At 39.8% G+C, this 19859-nt stretch overlaps 1 protein-coding gene across 4 annotated transcripts in view; it reads left to right on the top strand.

The window, feature by feature from the left end:
* Window positions 1-19859, top strand: part of rnf40 (ring finger protein 40) — a 20509-nt gene extending 650 nt beyond the window's left edge. Inside the window, exons 1-20 of one of the 4 annotated variants that reach the window (XM_023341321.1) lie at window positions 110-177; window positions 535-683; window positions 1959-2126; window positions 2752-3061; window positions 3166-3369; window positions 4177-4268; window positions 5066-5212; window positions 6453-6527; window positions 6596-6715; window positions 6791-6970; window positions 7663-7798; window positions 8773-8894; window positions 8986-9257; window positions 9350-9467; window positions 11537-11686; window positions 16557-16769; window positions 17566-17691; window positions 17834-17974; window positions 18558-18659; window positions 19459-19859. In XM_023341321.1, the coding sequence (XP_023197089.1) occupies window positions 546-683; window positions 1959-2126; window positions 2752-3061; window positions 3166-3369; window positions 4177-4268; window positions 5066-5212; window positions 6453-6527; window positions 6596-6715; window positions 6791-6970; window positions 7663-7798; window positions 8773-8894; window positions 8986-9257; window positions 9350-9467; window positions 11537-11686; window positions 16557-16769; window positions 17566-17691; window positions 17834-17974; window positions 18558-18659; window positions 19459-19635 (2991 nt within the window). In that variant the 5' untranslated portion in view covers window positions 110-177; window positions 535-545 and the 3' untranslated portion in view covers window positions 19636-19859. Of the gene's footprint in view, window positions 1-109; window positions 178-221; window positions 298-534; window positions 684-1958; window positions 2127-2751; window positions 3062-3165; window positions 3370-4176; window positions 4269-5065; window positions 5213-6452; window positions 6528-6595; window positions 6716-6790; window positions 6971-7662; window positions 7799-8772; window positions 8895-8985; window positions 9258-9349; window positions 9468-11536; window positions 11687-16556; window positions 16770-17565; window positions 17692-17833; window positions 17975-18557; window positions 18660-19458 lie in introns of those variants that run through there. The other 3 variants (XM_023341319.1, XM_023341320.1, XM_023341322.1) reach the window with 3 other exon arrangements.

Raw genomic sequence — 19859 nt, 5'->3', positions numbered from 1 at the left:
ATAAAGTTATTGTTTTTATTTGTATGAAATATAAAGTTATAAGGTACGAAGAGAATGGTGAAGCCTAGGTGGCGCTATGGCTCTATGTGGCCGTTTAAAACGTAGCCGACGAAGACGCTCTGTCGTCATTTCCGGTTGCGTCCCCCTGAATTATATTCCCAGTCGCTGCTGGCGAAGGTGTGTAGCATCGATATTCCTCATTGGCTGTGCTCGCTTTTATTTCTGTTACTGCAAAACATTTCCACCGAATGCTTTATAGCCGTATTTATAATTAGTGAATGAAAACGGGGATTATAAGTGAGTATTTGCGCCACACAAAAGGAGCTGTGTGGCTAACCCGGAGCTAGCTTTAGGATAAATTCAGCGGAAACGTCAAACTGAAATATCAAAAACATGGAGTTAGTTTATGATTAATCAGGTTTTGTGTAAAATAAACCGATTTTCAGTTTCTTGTTCTTATTAAATGATTTAGGTTTGTGTTTGCATTATTGCAGTAACAGTGAATTTGAATGGTTTTGTGTGTTTCTTCTGTAGGTGAAGGAAAGATGTCGGGTGCCGGGGGAGGGAAGCGGCCCTCGGGAGGGGACAGTCCTCCTGGCCCACCTGAGAAAAAGAGCAAGAAAGAGGAGAAAACCACCACGACGCTTATTGAGCCCATCCGCATAGCGGGAGTCTCCTCCACGGTGGGTCACCGCTGTCCTTTCTGTAGCTCCAGTCATTATTGTCATTTAAATCTGCCTGTCCCCCCCCTGCACATACAGTACAGGCCAAAAGTTTGGACACACCTTCTAATTCAATGGTTTTTTTTTTATTTTCATGACTATTTATAAGGCAATAAATCCCACTTATTAACCTGACAGGGCAGGTTGACCTATGAAGTGAAAACCATTTCAGGTGACGACCTCTTGAAGCTCATCAAGAAAATGCAGAGTGTGTGCAAAGCAGTAATCACAGCAAAAGGTTGCTACTTTGAAGAAACTAGAATATAAGGGCTATTTTCAGTGTTTTACACTTTTTTGTTTAGTGCATATTTCCACATGTTATTCATAGTTTTTGATGCCTTCAGTGTGAATCTACAATGTAAATAGTCATGAAAATAAAGGAAACTCATTGAATTAAAAGGTGTGTCCAAACTTTTGGTCTGTACTGTATGAGCAAAAGTTGTTGCAAATGGCAACACGTAAAACACAAACATTCAATATTAAATGCTAGGTCTTAGTAATAAGCAATTAATTGATTAGGACGAGCTCAATAATTTTCATTTTGTATCATTTGTTTTCTTTCTACCAAAAGATGGATGATAAAAGTCTTAATTCTGATGTTTTGGTCTCAGCTACTTTCAAATGTCTTCCAGTTAAATGTTCATTATAATATAAAGTTTATTATTCTTTGAGAATGTCTTCTAATTACATTATGTTACTGTAAAATGTTCTTAAAGCAACAATATTGTCGTTTACCGCAGTAACTTCTGGGACACTTTATTGTCCAGCAAAATTTGTTATTGTGACATGTCTAGTAAATACATAGAAAACCAAGTACAAAAACCCTGAGAAACAAAAGTTATGTTTTCTTAATATGTATAAGAATGTTACTGCATGTAGCAGAATTTCAAAAGTTTTGTTTTGTATATTCAAGCTTATTGTTTTGCATGTAAACTTATTTACATTCCCTCTCTGTTTATTTTCATATTTTTTGCATAAGGCACAAACCCCAAAACACACACACACACACACACACACACACACACACACACACACACACACACACACACACACACACACACACACAAATAAAACGCTACAAAGAAAAAACTCTGCAGTTACAGAAAATAGAAGCAAAAACCTACAATCAATAAAACAAATGGAGAAAAAAATAAACCCCATTAATGTCTGAGATCAGAATAACATTTATTTCCTCAGGTCATTTTGCTCCAACTGTTTTTTGTGACTGTTTTGCAGGAGGAAATGGACATGAAGGTGCTGCAGTTTAAGAACAAGAAGCTGTGCGAGCGACTGGAGCAGAGGCAGGCGATGGAGGACGAGTTACGAGAGAAAATAGAAAAGCTGGAGAAGAGGCAGGCTACGGACGACACCACCCTGCTGATTGTCAACCGGTACTGGTCTCAGGTAGGAGTGATGCATTCTGGGCCGGAGAGGGTCAGAGTTTATGAATTCAAATCTAGGTGAAGAATAGAAATAACATTTATTGTCCCAAAATCTTACACAGCATTTTGGTCTCGTTTTTATTGTAAATAATATATTCCACTTCAAATAAAATAAAACCAACTTACAAGTAACTTTTCAGGCGAGTATAGGAGCTTTTTCTGAGTCAGTGATTCCATCATATTAATGAAAAAGTTCTGACAGATTATTACACTAATAATATGTGAAAAATATCCTGTTGTAAGTGAAATAATCTGTCAATTAAACTAGAAATTGAGGAATTATTGGCTCAAATAAGCTTCTATATCTGGCTGAAAAGTTACTTGTAAGTTAGTTAACTTAGTCTTATTTCAAACTAGACCAAAAATACTTGGTAATATTTTGTGTTTTTGCAGTGTATGCACCCAGGATGTAGCAGGAGCTAAAAAGTGATTTTATTTTAATCAACCTGTGACCTACATCTGCTTCAACAATCGTTTAGTTAAATCTAAAATGTCACGTTTTCTGTTGGAAATGAAGCAGGAAGTTGTTGTTTGTCTTCAGCTGAATGTTTTTCTCATGTTTTTTAATCTTCCTGTCTGGTTCTCAGCTGGACAATAACGTCAAAGTTTTGCGTAAATGCATCGAGCCAGATGTGGCGTCTGCCCCCGCCCCGCCCTTGGCCCCGCCTCCGGAAACCATGGCGATGGAGGAAAATGGCGTCGCTCTGACCCTGCCGACCTCAGCGGTTCCTCCGCCGCCGCTGCCAGAGGCCCAGAGCGAAGCCGGCCCGGCGGACCAGCAGCTCCAGCTGGAGGAGCAGCAGGAAGATCACCAGGACGAGCTGCAGCAGCCGGCGCCCCCTGCTGGAGGAGACGAGTTGACGCCACCGACTGAGCCGCCGTCTGATCCAAAAACAGGTCTGCAGCTTTTTCTGTAGGGGAAAAAACATTTATAACTCCAAGCATCTGATTGTTAAATCCGGTCGGTTTGTTTTACGTCATGAGTCCTGCGCTGTGTGCAGATGCGTCGCTGCCTCCTCCTCCTCCGCTCAGCGAGAATGCGAAGGGCTTCCTGGCCGCGCTGGAGCAGAGCGGCGAGGAGGAGCTGAGCTTACACCTGCAGGACCGCATGCTGTTCAGCAAGGACGCCATCGGCCACCTGGTCCGCGTCTTCGACCGGCTGCACGCGCGCATTGATGACATGTGCACGGCTATCCAGGCTGCAGGTAACCATGACGACGACTCAGCTGCTGCGGTGAACAAACCAATTTATTACACCAAGAACAAAAATCCTCAAATTTAAAGTCATCAGGGCCAAATATGTAGCTTTTCTGTGCAATTGAAAATGCAAAAATAATATTATTGTGAATTATTTCTTCTTTACCTCCACAGCGATAAATTAAGCAATTAATATTTTAACAAAACAAAACATTGTGTGACATTTCTCTTAATCTTTGCAGTAAGTTAACATTTTGGCTCAATTTTATTTTATTAAAATATGAAATGTTTTTTATAACATTTTGCAACCATTTCAAATATGGGAGGGAAAAAATAAGGAAACAAAATTTTCTGAGAAAAACTCAAAAAATTTTTAGTTTAATTTGAGACATTTTTTTTAGAAAAAAACTGAGAAATTTTGAGGTTTGAAATGTGAATTTTTTCCTAAATTTGCTAGTAAAAACTCAGAAGTTTGAGGTTGATCTTAGAATTCTTATAAGAAAAATAACTTAGAAATGAGCAGGATGCGTTTGGCTGTTTCTGACTAAAAATGTTGCTGGATGTTTGTGGCTCTACTTTCTATGACATCAAAATAAAAACAGAAATTCTTTGTTTTGAGATATAAACTTGCCTTGAAAATTTAATCCCAAAACAATTACACATGATGGAACATTTCTACCATTCTTGAACTGCTGTTTGTGGCCGCACAAAAATATTTCAAGGCCCACAAATGGCCCCGGGCCACACTTTGGACACCCGTGTCCTAAACAAAGATCAGCAGCTGCCGTCTTGTTAATCTTGATGTTGGTGGTCAGCAGGCGAGGAGGGCGGCCTGCTGGAGGACAACGTCCGGCTGAGGGACCTGACCACGCTGCTGCAGGGCCGACACCACAAGATGTCCATGGAGGTACGAGTCCCTGGTTCCTCACGGAGCCGAGTCACTGATGTGACCTGGAAAGAGCAGAAATACTAAAACGGAGTAAAGATTAGTTGTGTAAATATGAATAATGTGGGACATATTTGGACGAGTAAGATTTAATAAACTTTGTTGTTGTCCTTTCCTGACTGGATATGAAAGTGTTGTTTTTTTATGTTGGATTATTATTATTAATGTATATAAATATATTGTTTTCTTTAACAATTTGCTAAAAGTCTCTAATAACGTAGCAATAATTTTTTTAGAGATTTTTTTTGTAACTTTCTTTGTACATCGTGTTCAAGCATTTAATTTAAGCAGGAAGATAATTTACCTCAACATAATTTGTTTGAGTTGTTTCAAAGTTATATTTATATAATATAACTTTATTATATAAGTTATCAAAGTTATATTTATTATTCCCATTGATCTGCTTATATTTTATCCGTTAAATTATTTTATTAACTTATTTTATTCTTTATTCAGTCAGGTGTGCAGGGTGTCTGATTTCAAAACATGACATTTAATTATATTTTAGTTTACTTTGTCCCAGCTGTAGAACATAGAATACCATCACAAGAGATTATTAATAACAGTAATTAATTATATATAATCATTAATTAAATCTGTCTCTTTTTTAAGCTTATTGTTTTATCTCCAAAGTTTGAAAATCTACCTTGAAAATGCTTGAACGGTGTTTAAGTTTTCTGTAGGAACATGAGGAGCATCGATCCCTGGAGAAATAACAGCCTCTCTGTGAATAATTGCCTGTTTTCCTCTTGTCTCAGTACAATGAGTGGGTGGACAAAGTGACGAGTGCAGAAACCAAAGTGTCTGAGATGGAGACAACGGTGGAGGATCTGCAGTGGGACATCGAGAAGCTTCGCAACCGGGAGCAGAAGCTCAACAAACACCTGGCGGAGGCCATGGAGCAGGTGGGTCAGGACTGACCTGCGTCCATCAGAGATTCGATTTTCTACAATCCATGAGTGGACGGCGATAAGAGCCGGAGTACGGCGAGTCGGCTGCTTTTTAAATGTCTGATCTACGGAACGTATTAAAGTACAAAATCAGTAGAAACAGTTTTATTCCTGCACTGACCTTTTGAAATGTAGCTTCCTGCAGCTTTTCATGAAATTAGAAAATTAGTTCTGCACAGAAAAATGTAAATTATTGATCTTGTGATGCCTGATGGCATGTAAGCTGTTTGTTCTGAATAATGTCGATGATTTCTGTTGATGCAGCTTGAACTCAAGCAGGCGTCACATGGAAAATGATCCTGGCTGCAACCAGCCATTATTCCATCAGTTATTCAGACGATTAATCGGTTTTTCTTGTAATTAATCGATTATTTGGATAAAAAAATGTCACATTCTTTTGAACTGTCATTTAACTACTTAATTTTATTTTATACAATATTAGAAATTCATCAAAAGATGCACATAAATAATTCATTTCTTTTTTTAAATGAGAAAATAAACATTTTATTGTTGCCTAAAGTGCAATAAGATGATTCCACGTTTAGGGAACGTTTGACCATTTGCAGCACAGATGCGTCTGGGACTAAAAATAATCCAACATCAACATGTGCAAAGCTAAAGGCTTTCGGCCGGACTGAACATCATTATAGTTTATGGCTGGTCTGCTATTTATTGATTAACTGATTATTAACCGATAGCAAAATGTGCTTAATTCAATTCAATTCCATTCAAAAATACTTTGATCCCAAAGGAAAATGTTGTAACTCAAATTAATTTCTCTATAATTCTTTATATTTGGGAAAAAAATATTTTTTTTACAGAATTTGAACCAGGAGTTCTGGATAGAAGATATTTACAGGAAAATATATATTTTTCTCTTACATGCAAAATGTTTATATTTTTATACCGTTTTGTTTTAATGACCTTTTTGACTGAGTTGTTGTTTTATCAAATGACCTTTTTAGAGTCGCCATGCTCCAATTTACAACCAGTCAGTTACTAAATTGTTTAACGGTTACTTCAAGCGTCAATTAATCACGATTAATTGGTTATTTCAAGAACTGATTAATCAGTTAGTTATAGAATCGATTACACATTTCAGCCCTAAATTCATCATCATGTTGTCTGTTCCTTAAAAAGAGATACTCTTGGGTCTAGATCTGGTCTTTCTGACGCATGTTTTGCGTTTCTGCAGCTTAAGTCTGGCTACAGCAGCACCGGCAGCTCAGGGGGATTAGCTGGAGGTCAGATAACGCTCAACATTCAGAAGGTGAGGAACGGCGCTGCAGTCATCTCAGAGTGTGATCTACAGGACCTGAAGGATTGTTGTGATTTTAGTTTGAGAGCCTGAATGCAGAGCTGGAGCACAACCAGGAGCTGGCGAACAGCCGCATGGCGGAGCTGGAGAAGCTGCAGCTGGAGCTGCAGGAGGCCGTGAGGGAGAGCGAGAAGCTCAAGGTCAGCACCGTTTTTATCCACGTCTCATTGTCAATGAAAACATGTACAACGCAGAAACCGCATCGAATCTTTCAGATGGACCTGCGAAATATTCCAGAAGAAGTCGTAAAAGAAACGTCGGAATATAAATGTATGCAGTCTCAGTTCTCTCTGCTCTACAACGAATCTCTGGGAGTTAAAACTCAGCTGGACGAGGCCAGAGCCCTGCTGCTCACCACCAAGAACGCTCACCTCCGGCAGATCGAGCACATGGAGGTGAGTCCGTGTAAACACACACACCCTGAATCTGAACATTCAACATATCCAGATTAAACCTGTTTTGGCCTAAAGGCCCGTCTGATGCGGAGCGTTACCTTGGTAACGGCAGCGACGAATGACAGCGAAGGTGAAAGTTTTCCTCGACAGAAGCAGAAACCAAACACTTTTCAACTTTCTGGTGTTATTTGTCAGCCTGCATGTTCAAGAACCAAATTTCACAAATTACTCATCGCACAAGTTTCCCAGGAAATGGAGAGTTTCTAAATGAATGCTTAAAACAAGATGGCTTCCTTTAAACCTTCCCGAATACAGAAAACTGGGAATTTTCAGACATGTCTGGTTTGAGACGATAAAATGTTTTCAAAAACATGGATACGGTGGCGGGTTTTGATATGGCAGTTGCTCAGGGCGGCATCAGAAAGGGGTGGACACCAAAGAGCTAGAAAAGAAAATGTACCTCATCTGCCTCCTGAATATGTTTGCTGCTATTTCTATGCATGTGCAGTGGAGTAAGTTTCTCTCTGTTGCTGTTCCTGCAAGAATCACAACTGTGTGAATATTTACATTTCAAGATTACAAAGTTAGTCATAGAGATGTGTGATTAATCCCAGCGCTAGGGAAGGATTAATCTGATTAAATGAGTTTTTCTGTGCGTTTCTGGTGACGGATTCTTCCTGTTTGTGTGTCAGAGTGACGAGCTTTCCCTGCAGAAGAAGCTGCGGACCGAGGTCATCCAGCTGGAGGACACGCTGGCGCAGGTCCGCAAGGAGTACGAGATGCTGCGCATCGAGTTCGAGCAGAACCTGGCAGCCAATGAGCAAGCAGGTGGAGGAAAGACTTCAGATCTACTGTTTTCATATGACAAACGCTACAGCACTATTTATTATAATTAAACAGTGAAATTAGGTTTCATATCAGTCAATAGCAATAATTATTGATTAGTTTTTTTAAATTCTAAATATCTGAATTACTTCAGGTGGCGTGTCATTTCCTGTTTTATCCAGTTTTCCCTCCATTTTGTTTTGATTTTTTTTTAGCAGTTATGAGGCAAAGTGGGGGAACTTGAAACTGCTGCTCCAGTGACTCAGCAGGTGGTTGCTAGGCAACCAAAGTTGGCGGGTGGGGGGGACTTGAAACACCTTGCTGCTTATCAGGTTGCTAGGCAACCAAAGAGAGAGAGTTAGTTGATTGCACAAACGTAGAGTTTTCTAAATATTGAATATTCTATCAGGTGTTTCATTTATCGATATTGATCACCTGTTTATCACAGTATATATTATTGATTTATTGTCCAGACATGAATGAAATGATGCCATAAGAACAATAAAAGAAGTAAAAGAACAGAAAGTTGTGCCATAACCTCACAACAAACATCTTCACTGCGTGACATCACATTGAAATGTTACTTTAAATTCAGTTGATTTATTTATTGTCACAAGAAAAGCCGCTTCAGTTCAATCCTCCATCCGGTCCAGTCGATCTCAGCTGCCTAACGGTGCATCAAGGTCACAGTTTGATAGAAACCTTTAGACCTAATTTAAATATCTAAGAAAGTCCCTCCTGGACCAGCAGGGGGCGACGGAGAAGAGGACTGAGGGTTTAAGACTGAACAAAGGCTAGGTCTGAAACGATTAATCGTTATTAATCGATTAATTGTTAATAAAGGCCATTAGCTGAAAGAACAACACACTCGGAGGAGTAATGAAGGCAAAACTGAGTGAAAATATAAAAGTTTTGCATTTAAGATAAAAAGCAAACAGCAGATTCACACTTTGACCTTTCAACCCTTGCCCCCTCAGGGCCAATCAACCGGGAGATGCGACATCTGATCAGCAGCCTTCAGAACCACAACCTGCAGCTGAAGGGCGACGTGCAGCGCTACAAGAGGAAGCTGCGGGAAACGCAGATGGAGATCAATAAGGTAGATTGGAGCGATCGATCAGGTGTTCGAAGCGAACGCTGCCGGGCCGCGGCGCCGCCGTTAACCCGCCGTCTGTCTGGTTTCCGGGCAGCTGCGCTCGCAGAGCGGAGACGCTGGCGTTCTGATCCTGGAGGAGACGACGAGCGACGGCATGGACGTTAAAAAGGAGGAAGAAGAAGACCAGGAGGAAGAGGAGGAGAGGAGGAAGGAGCTGGAGAGACAGCGGGCGAGGGAGAGGGAGAGAGAAAGAGAGAGAGAGGCCGAGCGAGAGCGGGAGAGGGAGAGAGAGAGAGAGAGGCAGCGCAGCGACGAGCTGAAGAGGAAAGACTCGGATACACTGAAGATGCTCCGAGTCGAACTCAAGTAAAGTTTTTGGGTTTTTTTCCCATAATTCCTTCTGACTTATGGAAAAGTTTTAATTATAAAATATATTCCTCCATGTTTGTTTCCTTCAGGAAAGCTCAGGAGTCGCAGAAAGAGATGAAGCTCCTGTTGGACATGTACAAGTCGGCTCCAAAGGAGCAGAGAGACAAAGTGCAGCTAATGGCCGCCGAGCGCAAGTCAAAAGCAGAGGTTGGTTTCAAAACACGCGCCTCACGTTAGCATCTGATGCTAAAAATAACCAGCTGGTGCTTTTCAAGAGGTGCTTTAAACGTTTGACACAAGGATGGCAGATTATTAGTGCGTCTCAGCAGGAAGTGATGGAGATGTTCAGCTTTTTAGCTTTTTATTAAAAACAAACAAAAATCACCTTTAGATCAGAATAAACCAATTAGATTATTTCCTTTCAGTTCATAAGACACTGATTGGTGTAGAAGTTGTTTCTTAATACGAACACTCAAAGTTAGCTGCTTTAAAATCTTTTAAAATGTATTTATGTTTACAGGGAGAAGACAGCTAAACATTATCACCAATACTCAGGGCTTCTACCGTAACTCCCAGACTACAAGGCTCTACTTTTTAACACGCGTCTAAAATAGCTAAATAGCCCAACTGTTACAAATTACACTAAATAATGAAAAGAAGTGACATTTACTTCATTTCTCCTCTTTTTGGCAAAGCTAAAAAGAGTGCTAATAGACAGGTTTGGCTTATTTATGTTTAATCTTTTTATTTTCAAAGTTCAGTGTGTGCGGTTTATATTCAGGTGCGCTCTATAGTCTGGAAATTACGGTAACTTATTTACCGTCCTCTGTTTGGCTTTTTGGTCCAAGAAAACAAAATAATAAAGTTCTTAACAGCCGGTAATCAAAACCTCATCGCAGATGTGGAACTTTATTCAACGGAAAATTTACAAAATAACCAAGTAAATTAGAGCTTGAGAACTTAATTAATTTAGGGGAAGTTAAAGCGCTAAATAAAATAGTTGCAGGTTAGCAGAAGTATTGTCACCACTGAATAGGAAGATGTAGATAATTTCTTCTAGATTGCGAAGCTGCGGCAGATTAATTTACCGTCTGCACATCTGTAAAGTTTGAGAGCCGTTTGGCAGCCATTTTATCTGAAATATGCCCAGAATTTTAGCCAAGACTAGAGTTTAAGACTAGAGCTGCACAATGCATCAAATGGCTTCATCACTGTGAAATGGCAGCTTGGCAGCTTTTCTGGTTGGATTTTATGTTTCCAGGGTCTTCATTCACCATCTGCCCCTATTTTCCTCACCTCAGTGTAACTTTAGGGGCTGAGGGGCCGAAGCTCAGAGCGTATTGCAGACATGGCGTAATAATAAAGAGAGAATTAATATCTTTGCAATTTTCAAATATTTTTCAGCCATATTGGAGACACTTTTAAGGAAAATAGACTCATTTTTAGCTCAATTTCATCTAATTTTAGGCCATGAAGAAGATAAATTAATGATTCTTTATCAGTTTAGTTTCATATGCAAATATCTTAGCACACTTGAAATAAGACAAAACTAACTTACAGGTAACTTTTTAAGTTTAAGTCAATAATTCCTTAATATTGATGAAAAATTACTAGTTTGACTGGCAGATTATTTCACTTATAACGTGGGAAAAATGTCTTAGTGAAATAATCTGCCACATTTTTCCCATATTACAACTTATAAAAAGTTTTTCACTGCCCTTTTTAATATTTTAAACGCCAAATATACTTCAAAATGCACACAGTGGAAAACGTGTTGGCGCTAGCACAGAAGCTAACATTTGTAATCCGCGCTCTTGCACCGCAAAAGCAAAAAGTCTTACCAAGTATTTTTATCTAGTTTCTAGGGCAAATATCTTAGTACACTTGAAATAAAGTGCTAGTTCAATTGGTGCTGTTACCTAGCAACCCCAGCCAAGCCAAGCCCGTTACCTAGCAACCCAGTTCTGGTTCCACTGGCAGATTATCTAATTTTTATCGAGACATTTTTCCCACATTATAAGTGAAATAATCTGCCAGTGGAAATTTTAATATTTCATTAATATTAAGAAATTATTGACTTAAACTCCTGTTTCTTGCTGAAAAGTTATTTTTAAGTTAGTATGTTACAAAGTTATTTACACACAAAACAAAAATACTTTGTTTTGATTTTTTTGCAGTGTTGAGCCTAAATGAGTAGCTAACAATAAATACATGGAGCTTATCACAGTTGTAATTTGCTGGAAATGAAAGAAACTTATTTTAATTTCTCTGTCCAGGTGGAAGACCTGAGGATGCGAGTTCGAGAGCTGGAGGAGAGGGAGAAGAAGGAGAGCAAGAAGCTGGCTGATGAAGACGCCCTGAGGAAGATCCGCGTTGCAGAGGAAACCATCGAGCATCTGCAGAAGAAACTGGCAGCCACCAAGCAGGTTTGTTTGGCTCCTCAGCTGACATGCTAACAGCGCTAATGAAACCTGAACTCACTGAACTTGTTGGCCCTCGTTTGCTGCTAAACATCATGTTTGACTTTTTGTGACGGAACTGAGATGAATATTTAACTCCCAGCTGTTAGATGAGTGAAACCAGGGGCGTTAGCGTCACATTTGCCTGAAAAAGAAGCTTTGCTAATGTTAGCCGTGTGAGGAGGAACCGAAACCTGGCGACCCGCCCGATCAGCTGGGCGTGTTAATCTGAACCCACAGGTTTGTTTTGAATCGTTTGATGCTGGTGAAAGTCGGGGTCCCCCTTATTCTGCAGGACATTTTAATCAACTGGCGCTTTTGGTTTTGCCTTTATTTTTCTTTAGTTGGGAGTTTTGTGTAAAACAAATAATAATCACAGAGGATTCCCTGATCAGGATTTACTGGATTTTCTTAATATTTTCTGTCTCTGTGTTTCATTTTGGACAACATTAAGATCAGGAATGTCTTTTAAAGGGCCGGTTATGGAAGAAAGTATAAATAAAATCCATTAACAGTCTGTTAGAACTGTTATTTTATAGCACAATCCATTAACTATGTTACCTTCAGTTGTTAGAAAAATCCTGTATGTATCAAATATGACTTAAAAGAAATGTAACCTTGTAACGCCTTGAAATTGGGCCTCTGTCTCTTTAAGAACTCCTGCTCTCTCTGAAGCTCCGCCTCCAGGAAGTCATCCAACATGGCTCCTTTACTAACCCTTTAACGTTTTTACCAGCGTTGCTCTGAGCAGCAGCTCCTTTAATGAGCTCAGCAGATGTTTGCTAATTGCTGCTGGCTAGTCTGAAGGAGCTGAATGGGGGAGGAGCTGCGCCTCGAAGGCGGGGCTAGGTCCTCCCAGCCGTTTTGCAGCTGACTGGTTGCCGTGGAGATTAAAGGATCTCTCAAACACCTTTGATTCTTTCATCCATGTTCTCTGAAAAAGTTGGTTTTACATGATACTGTTAGTTTTCTAGAGTTTAGACAAATAGAAAGTTCTGGCAGGCCGGATTTGGACCGCAGACCTTGAGTTTGTCTTCATCAGATAAACCTCATTCAGCTACAGCCTCCAATAAACTCAGGCTTTGATCCAGCTGACGGATGTTTTCATGCAGCACTGTTTCTCGAGGTGCTAAGCTAACCAGCATTAGCATGTTTACTCTGTTTTGATGAGTCTTGATATTTCAGGCTGCAGAATGTGTTTCTTTTCTGTGTCTGAGATACCCCTGATTTGGACCTCAAGGTGAAGCTTTGTACTTCCTCTCAGAATCACTTTAGGAACGTTGCTGTAATGTTTCAGAGAGTTTGAATCCTTCACTTCAGTCAGCTACAGGCGAGAATCAGGGGGTTCAGAGCAACTTAAAAAGACTGAAACAAGCTAATAAAGACAACTGGTTCTGGAACCATGGGAGATGATGAATCGCAGACAACCCTGACTGTGTCTTCACTCAGAAGCTTCTCAAGAATCGCTGTAACACTGACTGCTAACGGAGATGCTTCTGCCTACGGATAACTAATAAAATTAATAGCACGAGTTCGAACAACTTAAATTTTCCCTTTGAATGTGAATCTAAAGACAGATGAGAGTGACAAAGGAGTGTTTTCTTTTTCATTAGTAGTAAAAATGTGAGCCAACCTTATTAAACCTCAGGTGACCTCATTCTCTTAAGTTTTATAATCCTAGATTATCAGGCGCAGGAATGCATGAAGCAGTAATGAGTCCCAGGTTAAATGTTTATGACGTCACCTCACCGTGTTGGCCGTAGCGGATCCGCCCAACACGCTGTTATTACCCAGCTGTTGACCTTAATGTTATCAATCCGAGAGGCTTATTAGTTAATTTGACTCACACTTTCTGCTGCCATGCGTGTGTGTAGGTGTGTGTGCTTTTAACTCGGATAAAGCTGCAGCAGATGCTGAGAAGTGATTTGTCTGCAGCTCTTCATGCTTGGGAGGTGGTCCAGAACGTAATTAAAGGAATGGAGAACCGGCCCGGCCCGATGACACACTATTAGTGTTGTACGAACTTCGTAAACGATCAAACATGCAGGAAGCTAAAAGAAAAGCCACTCATGGGTTCATCTGACCTGTTTTATGGACGTTTTTTTGTGTCGAACGTGTTCCTCTAAAACGACTCTTGAATCACTGAAAAGCTCTGTGTTCCATTAATAATGCCTTAATGTGCTGAATTTTTAATTCAAGCTGCTAAGTTATGATAAGTATTCCAGGATGAGTGTTTAAAAGTGGAGGAAGAAAGTCCAGTTAGTTTTCCAGATCTGACACTGACGTCCATCCAGATGTTAGATTATCTTTTTAATCCTAATCTGCCCTGAAACACTCAGAATGAAGTTCATATCTGAGGATCTCTGGGTAGAAAACGAATCAATTCTTTATTCGAACATCGTTTTATAACCAGAAACGGCTGCTGGATAATTTAAGCAGTAAATGTAATGGTGGTTTGTAGTGATTGGATTTTGTTTTTGTTTGTTTTGGGTTAAAAAAAAAAGCTTTAAACTCTTAACAACATGAAATAAAGTTTATTTGCACATTTCAGCAACGAGGCAGTTCAAAGTGTTTTACGCCATAAAAACATAACAGAAAAAAATTACGAAACAATGATACATATAACTTCTTGTCAACTGGCATCATCGAAATGACCAAGCTAATACTCATCAAATTGATTGATCAATGTTCCAGTGATTATTAATCAAAGGCAACTCCAAACTGCTTGGATTTTAGCCTTATTTTAAAGAACTCAGCGTTTTTGCAGTTTTTAGGAAACTTGTCCCAGTTTATTATATGAAGTGTGACTGAAGAGAAACAAACAGATGAGTTTTTCTGGATCTTTCTGGGACTGAAAATGTTCCTCAGGTGATAGAAGGCCGACTTTGTAACTGTCTTTATGTGAAGGTTCATGTCTGCTGGTTTCCAGCTGTAATAACTGAAGCAGTGTGCTGACTCTAGAGCTTTCCTCTTTTAGGTCCTAAGATAATAACTTCAGTTTTGTTTCTGTTCATCCGAGCCTGTCACAATAACGAATGTTACTGGACGATAAATAGTTCATGATTTACATCACTACGTCTTACACGCCGTTTCCCGGCGCAAAATACGTACAAAAGACGAGATGCCAACCAGTTTGTTCGTACACGCTAGGCTACATGACGGTGCGGCATTGTCTCCATGGTTACCAAAGGTTAGAGACGTACCTTCTCCGTAATGCGATATTGGATATCATCTTTCTAAACACACTTATAAAGTATGTGAACGTTAATCTTCTTCGCTGTAACTCCGGGGTCACACTGAGGGCTGACGGCTGCTGTCATGGCCGCCATCTTTCCTCATTAAAAGTTATACAGTAAAATGGCAGGTTTGGTTTGTATCCTGGTCTGTTTGTGCAGCCGACTGCTCAGCATCCTGTGAGCATTTTTAAATTAAATCAACTGAATAAAAGCGACGTCAGACTGAAAGATGAATGTTTTTAGACGGGCGTTAAAGGAGCGCATTGGTTGGTTTGACGTCCGTCATGGCGGAGTGGGCGGAGCTCTGGAGAGCGTGACGTCACGTGCAAAGGGTCAATGATAACTAATGCTAATTATTACCTAAGGTTCTGGGAACATCTGGATGTTAATTAGGAGTATTAGACCTTGATGATCCCAGATGTGACGTCTGTCCGATGTGGTGAGAAGTTACCCAGAGGTTCCTGTTCTTCTGAGGTCCAACAGAACCGACACTGTGGTTCACTCAGCCTGCTTTCTGTCAAACAGAAACAATCTTTCTGTTTATTTTCCTGCCCTTTATTGGAAGCCATGGTAACATCACCCAAACAAAAACATTTTCATTTAAAGGATTCATTGCAGCAAGACTAACATTTTTAATACTCTGTTAAAATTAAACTTAAACGTTTCAGTTCTGCAAAAGTTTTAGAAGCGTAAATCTAAAGGCTTGTTGATGCTCGTGTTTCCTCTGTTTGCAGAGGAAGTTCACGTGTTTAACGTGACGGCATCACCCAGAACACACGTTAGCGCCAGGCCCGGCCGAGTCCGAATTCACAGAACACTGGAGGCATTAAATCTAAAACATGCACATGTGTTGGCTTTATGGGAAGCTGAGCTGCAGGATGAGGAAACCATGTGTTCTCCGAACATGAAGCTTTTACTGGTTTTAGCTATAAAAGTAATAAGATGCACATGTGTAAGAAACTTTATTATACCAAAACATTTGTTTAATGCAGAATCACTTTTCTGTTGTATCTTTTTAAGATGTATAATTAGTTTTCTCCATCCAGATCATCCCATAATACCAGTTTTACCTCATCCCTGGAAACAATGAAGGAAATGAATTATAAATGGGTCGTGTTACACTGGAGCAGCGATTCTGTTACTTTCTGTCACGTCCTCCAGAGATTATAAACGTTTTTACGTCCCTGTCAGAAAGTGAGAATAAAGTCATGATGCTACGAGAAGAAAGTCTTAATAATATGAGAAAGTCGTAAAATAGCGAGAATAGTTATTATCAGAATAAATCGTAACAATGTGAGAATAAAGTGTGTTATGATTGTAGGACACTTCTTCTACTGGGTTGAACAGGCAGCCTGTTGATTATTTTGAGCACTGCTGCCACCTGGTGGCCAGATGCTTGTTTTCCGGTCTACAATAATAAAATCCTCCTGCTTCACTATCAGAGGTTCTGTACTAGAGGAACTAAACTGGTGAATGAACTGGCTTCAGTAAAATTAGACAATTTGAATAAAAACCTGAATGTCTATAAACTGGTTTCCAGATGAGCGTTCACAGCCTTCCCACTGCTCCCAGTGAACACCATCTGCTGTGTTTCTCTTGAGGAGGAGGAGGCGCTGCTGAGCGAGATGGACGTAACGGGCCAGGCCTTCGAAGACATGCAGGAGCAGAACAGCAGGCTGCTGCAGCAGCTGCGCGAGAAAGACGACGCCAACTTCAAGCTGATGAGCGAACGCATCAAATCCAACCAGATCTACAAGCTGCTGAAGGAGGAGAAGGAGGAGCTGGCGGACCAGGTCCTCACCTTCAAAACGCAGGTGAGGTGGTGAAAACAATCTGGCAGCGCGGAGAAATGACGCTGGAGATAAATTCAGTGTATTTTAAATAAATTAGATTTTTGTTTAGTGGTGGGGCTGGTTTTCAATTAATCACTTTTTTAATTAAAAGCCATATATTGACAAAATAAGCAACATTTTCAATTAAAAAACATTTTTTGCTGTTAAATTATTATTTTCTTATTTGTCACCGTCCACAACGACTCTGAACAATCTTGAATTAGTTTGAGATACAATCACATTTAGTTTCCCTTTGGGATCAATAAAGTATATTGGAATTTGAATTTAGGAAACTGGGAGGCATTTTTATATTTTCCATATCAAACCCATCACAATTTACATTTGTACATATAACAAATTCTATATTTAATATGTATTTATTTTACATTTTAATTATTTTCCCCATTTAATGCCGCCCTGGGAAACTAATCACTAATTACATATTAGTAGAAATAATTAATGCTATATTTAAAATTATTCCTGAATGGTACAGATTAAATAAATTTATTTTTTTATATTTTCCCATTTAATGCCGCCCTGGGAAATAGCCCTTGTTTCTCATATCAAAAACCTTCACAATTTTTTTTATTTTTACATAGAATTAATTCTATATTTAATCAATTATTTTAAGTTGTAATAAATTAATGACGCATTTAAATAATAATTTCATATTTTTTTCATTTATTGTGATTTGGCACTCCTGTGTCTCCATATAACGGCATTTCACTGGCTGTAGATGCAGCCGGACGTGTCTAATATCTGGAGCTGCTTGCTGCAGGTGGATGCCCAGCTGCTGGTGGTGCAGAAGCTGGAGGAGAAGGAGGGAGTCCTGCAGACGACTCTGGCTGCCCTGGAGAAGGAGCTGGCGGTCCGGACTCAGGCCCTGGAGCTCAACAAGAGGAAGGCGAGAACACAACATGAAATCACCTTTTAATGTGGAAATTATAAAACCTGCAGTAAACAGGATGGATCCCTCCAGCGGAGCGCCGTGTGCAGTCAGGAATTTGACCATTAGCTTTTGTTTTATTGCTTCCTTGGCGCTGCAGGCGGTGGAGGCTGCGCAGCTGGCGGAGGACCTGAAGGTGCAGCTGGAGCACACGCAGGCCAAGCTGAAGGAGATCCAGGTCTCTGTGGCGGAGAACCGCACCGCCCGCGAGAGGGAGAGCAGCAACCTGAAACGGGCGCAGGTACGAGACGCTTCTGCCTCACGCCACAGAATGAGGCTGCCCTGGGCAACATGGCCGACAAAACGTTTCAAATCAGTCCATATCGATAACTATTGAATCAATTTCATTTAAATGTCTGAAACTCTGTCTGAATTTCACTGAGGTTACAGGAACCAATTAAGAAACATTACATTTTAAATGCCATCAAAATCAAACAGAGATCAAATATGTTGATAAGTTTTCCAGTGATTAAGAATCAAAAGCAGCTTGAAACAGACGGGTTTTCATCTTGATTTAAAGGAACTCAGGGTTTCAGCTGTTCTGCAGTTTTCTGGACGTTTGTTGCATTAATCAGTGCGACTGATGAGTTTCTCTAGAGCTGAGATATTAGTGCTTTAATCCTGGAATCCCGTCTTTGTAACTGTCTTTATGTGGCTATGAAGGTTCAGCTTCTCCAGTTTCCAGCTGGAGTAACTGAGGCTGTTCTGACTGTAGATCCTTTAGGCCCAAAGATGAGAACCTCAGTTTTAGTAAAACCAAGTCAAATCTGAACGGGATCCTTTTGATTTTTATTTACAATCTGAACTTTGTCCTGGTTCTGCAGGAGGATCTGTCCCGGCTGAGGAGGAAGCTGGAGAAGCAGAAGAAGGTGGAGGTTTACTCTGACGCAGACGAGATCCTGCAGGAGGAGATCAACCAATACAAGGTGAGGAGAAGAAAAACGAAATGTGGTTTTCAGTTTGATACAAATTAAAATCTGAAATGTGTGGCATGCATATAGATGTTAAAAGGTAAGCACACGCCACACTTTTCAGATTTGTATCTGTAAAATTGATGAGCTTTGGTATTTTTCTTCTCAATTTCACAAACTGTGATTTTTGTAGTTGCTTCATTTTAGACATTTGGGCCGGAAAATTTTTTCTTAAACAAATTTGAAACTGAAAAACTATTTTTAAAATAAAAAAAACAAAAACATTTCATTTCAGCTTCTTGGAGTTAAATTGGAGTCATAAAGTTTGTACTTTTTTAAACTGTAAAAAATTGACGGTAAAGAAAAAAAGACGAGAATAAAATAAAAAGTTAAATTTGAGTTATATGGAGCTAAGTTGTGGGTATATTGTTTTTAATTGAAAAAAAGACTAAAAGTGAACAATTATTTTGAAACTAGAAAAAAGTTTTGAAACTGAAAAAACCCAACAAACTTAATTTATTTTTTTAAACCTAAAACAATTTAAAAACAGGGAAAAAGAGAGATATTTCTTTTAAAGTCTTACAGCTGAAAAAAGTTTCATTTCAGTTTTATGGAGCTAAATTGTGGGCATGAAGTTAAAAAAAATGAAATTGGAAAAAAAATATTTGATACTTAAAAAATGTTTTGAAGCTGAAAAGAATATTTAAAACTAAAAACAAGTTCAAAATGACTTTTCAGATTCAAATATTTATTTCTGGCCCCAATGTATCTCCGTACTGGGTTATTTTTGTGACGGTTTGAACTCCGCACTCAGGCCAAGCTGCGCTGCCCCTGCTGCAACACGCGGGACAAGGAGACCGTCCTCACCAAGTGTTTCCACGTCTTCTGCTACGAGTGTCTGAAGATGCGCTACGACACCCGGCAGAGGAAATGCCCCAAGTGCAACTGCGCCTTCGGAGCCAACGACTTCCACCGCATCTACATCACCTGAGCGGGCGAGCAAGAGACACAGAGAGAGAGAGGAGAGACTGAACCAAAGGAGAGAAGAGACCAGAGGGGGTAGCAGGAGGACTGCAGATTTACTCAGACATTTTTAATCGTTGGAAAAGACTCATTTTACCAGATTTCTTTCCATTTGGTGACCAAACATGGTGATTTGTCTGCCTGAGTGTGTTGTGAGCTGGTTTAATAAACACACACCTGTGAGGGAAGCGA

This window comes from Xiphophorus maculatus, chromosome 10, assembly GCF_002775205.1.
Source record: "Xiphophorus maculatus strain JP 163 A chromosome 10, X_maculatus-5.0-male, whole genome shotgun sequence".
Classification (NCBI taxonomy): Eukaryota; Metazoa; Chordata; class Actinopteri; order Cyprinodontiformes; family Poeciliidae; genus Xiphophorus; species Xiphophorus maculatus.
The sequence above is the reverse complement of the archived record's forward strand: the minus strand, read 5'-3'. Positions and strand labels throughout refer to the sequence as shown.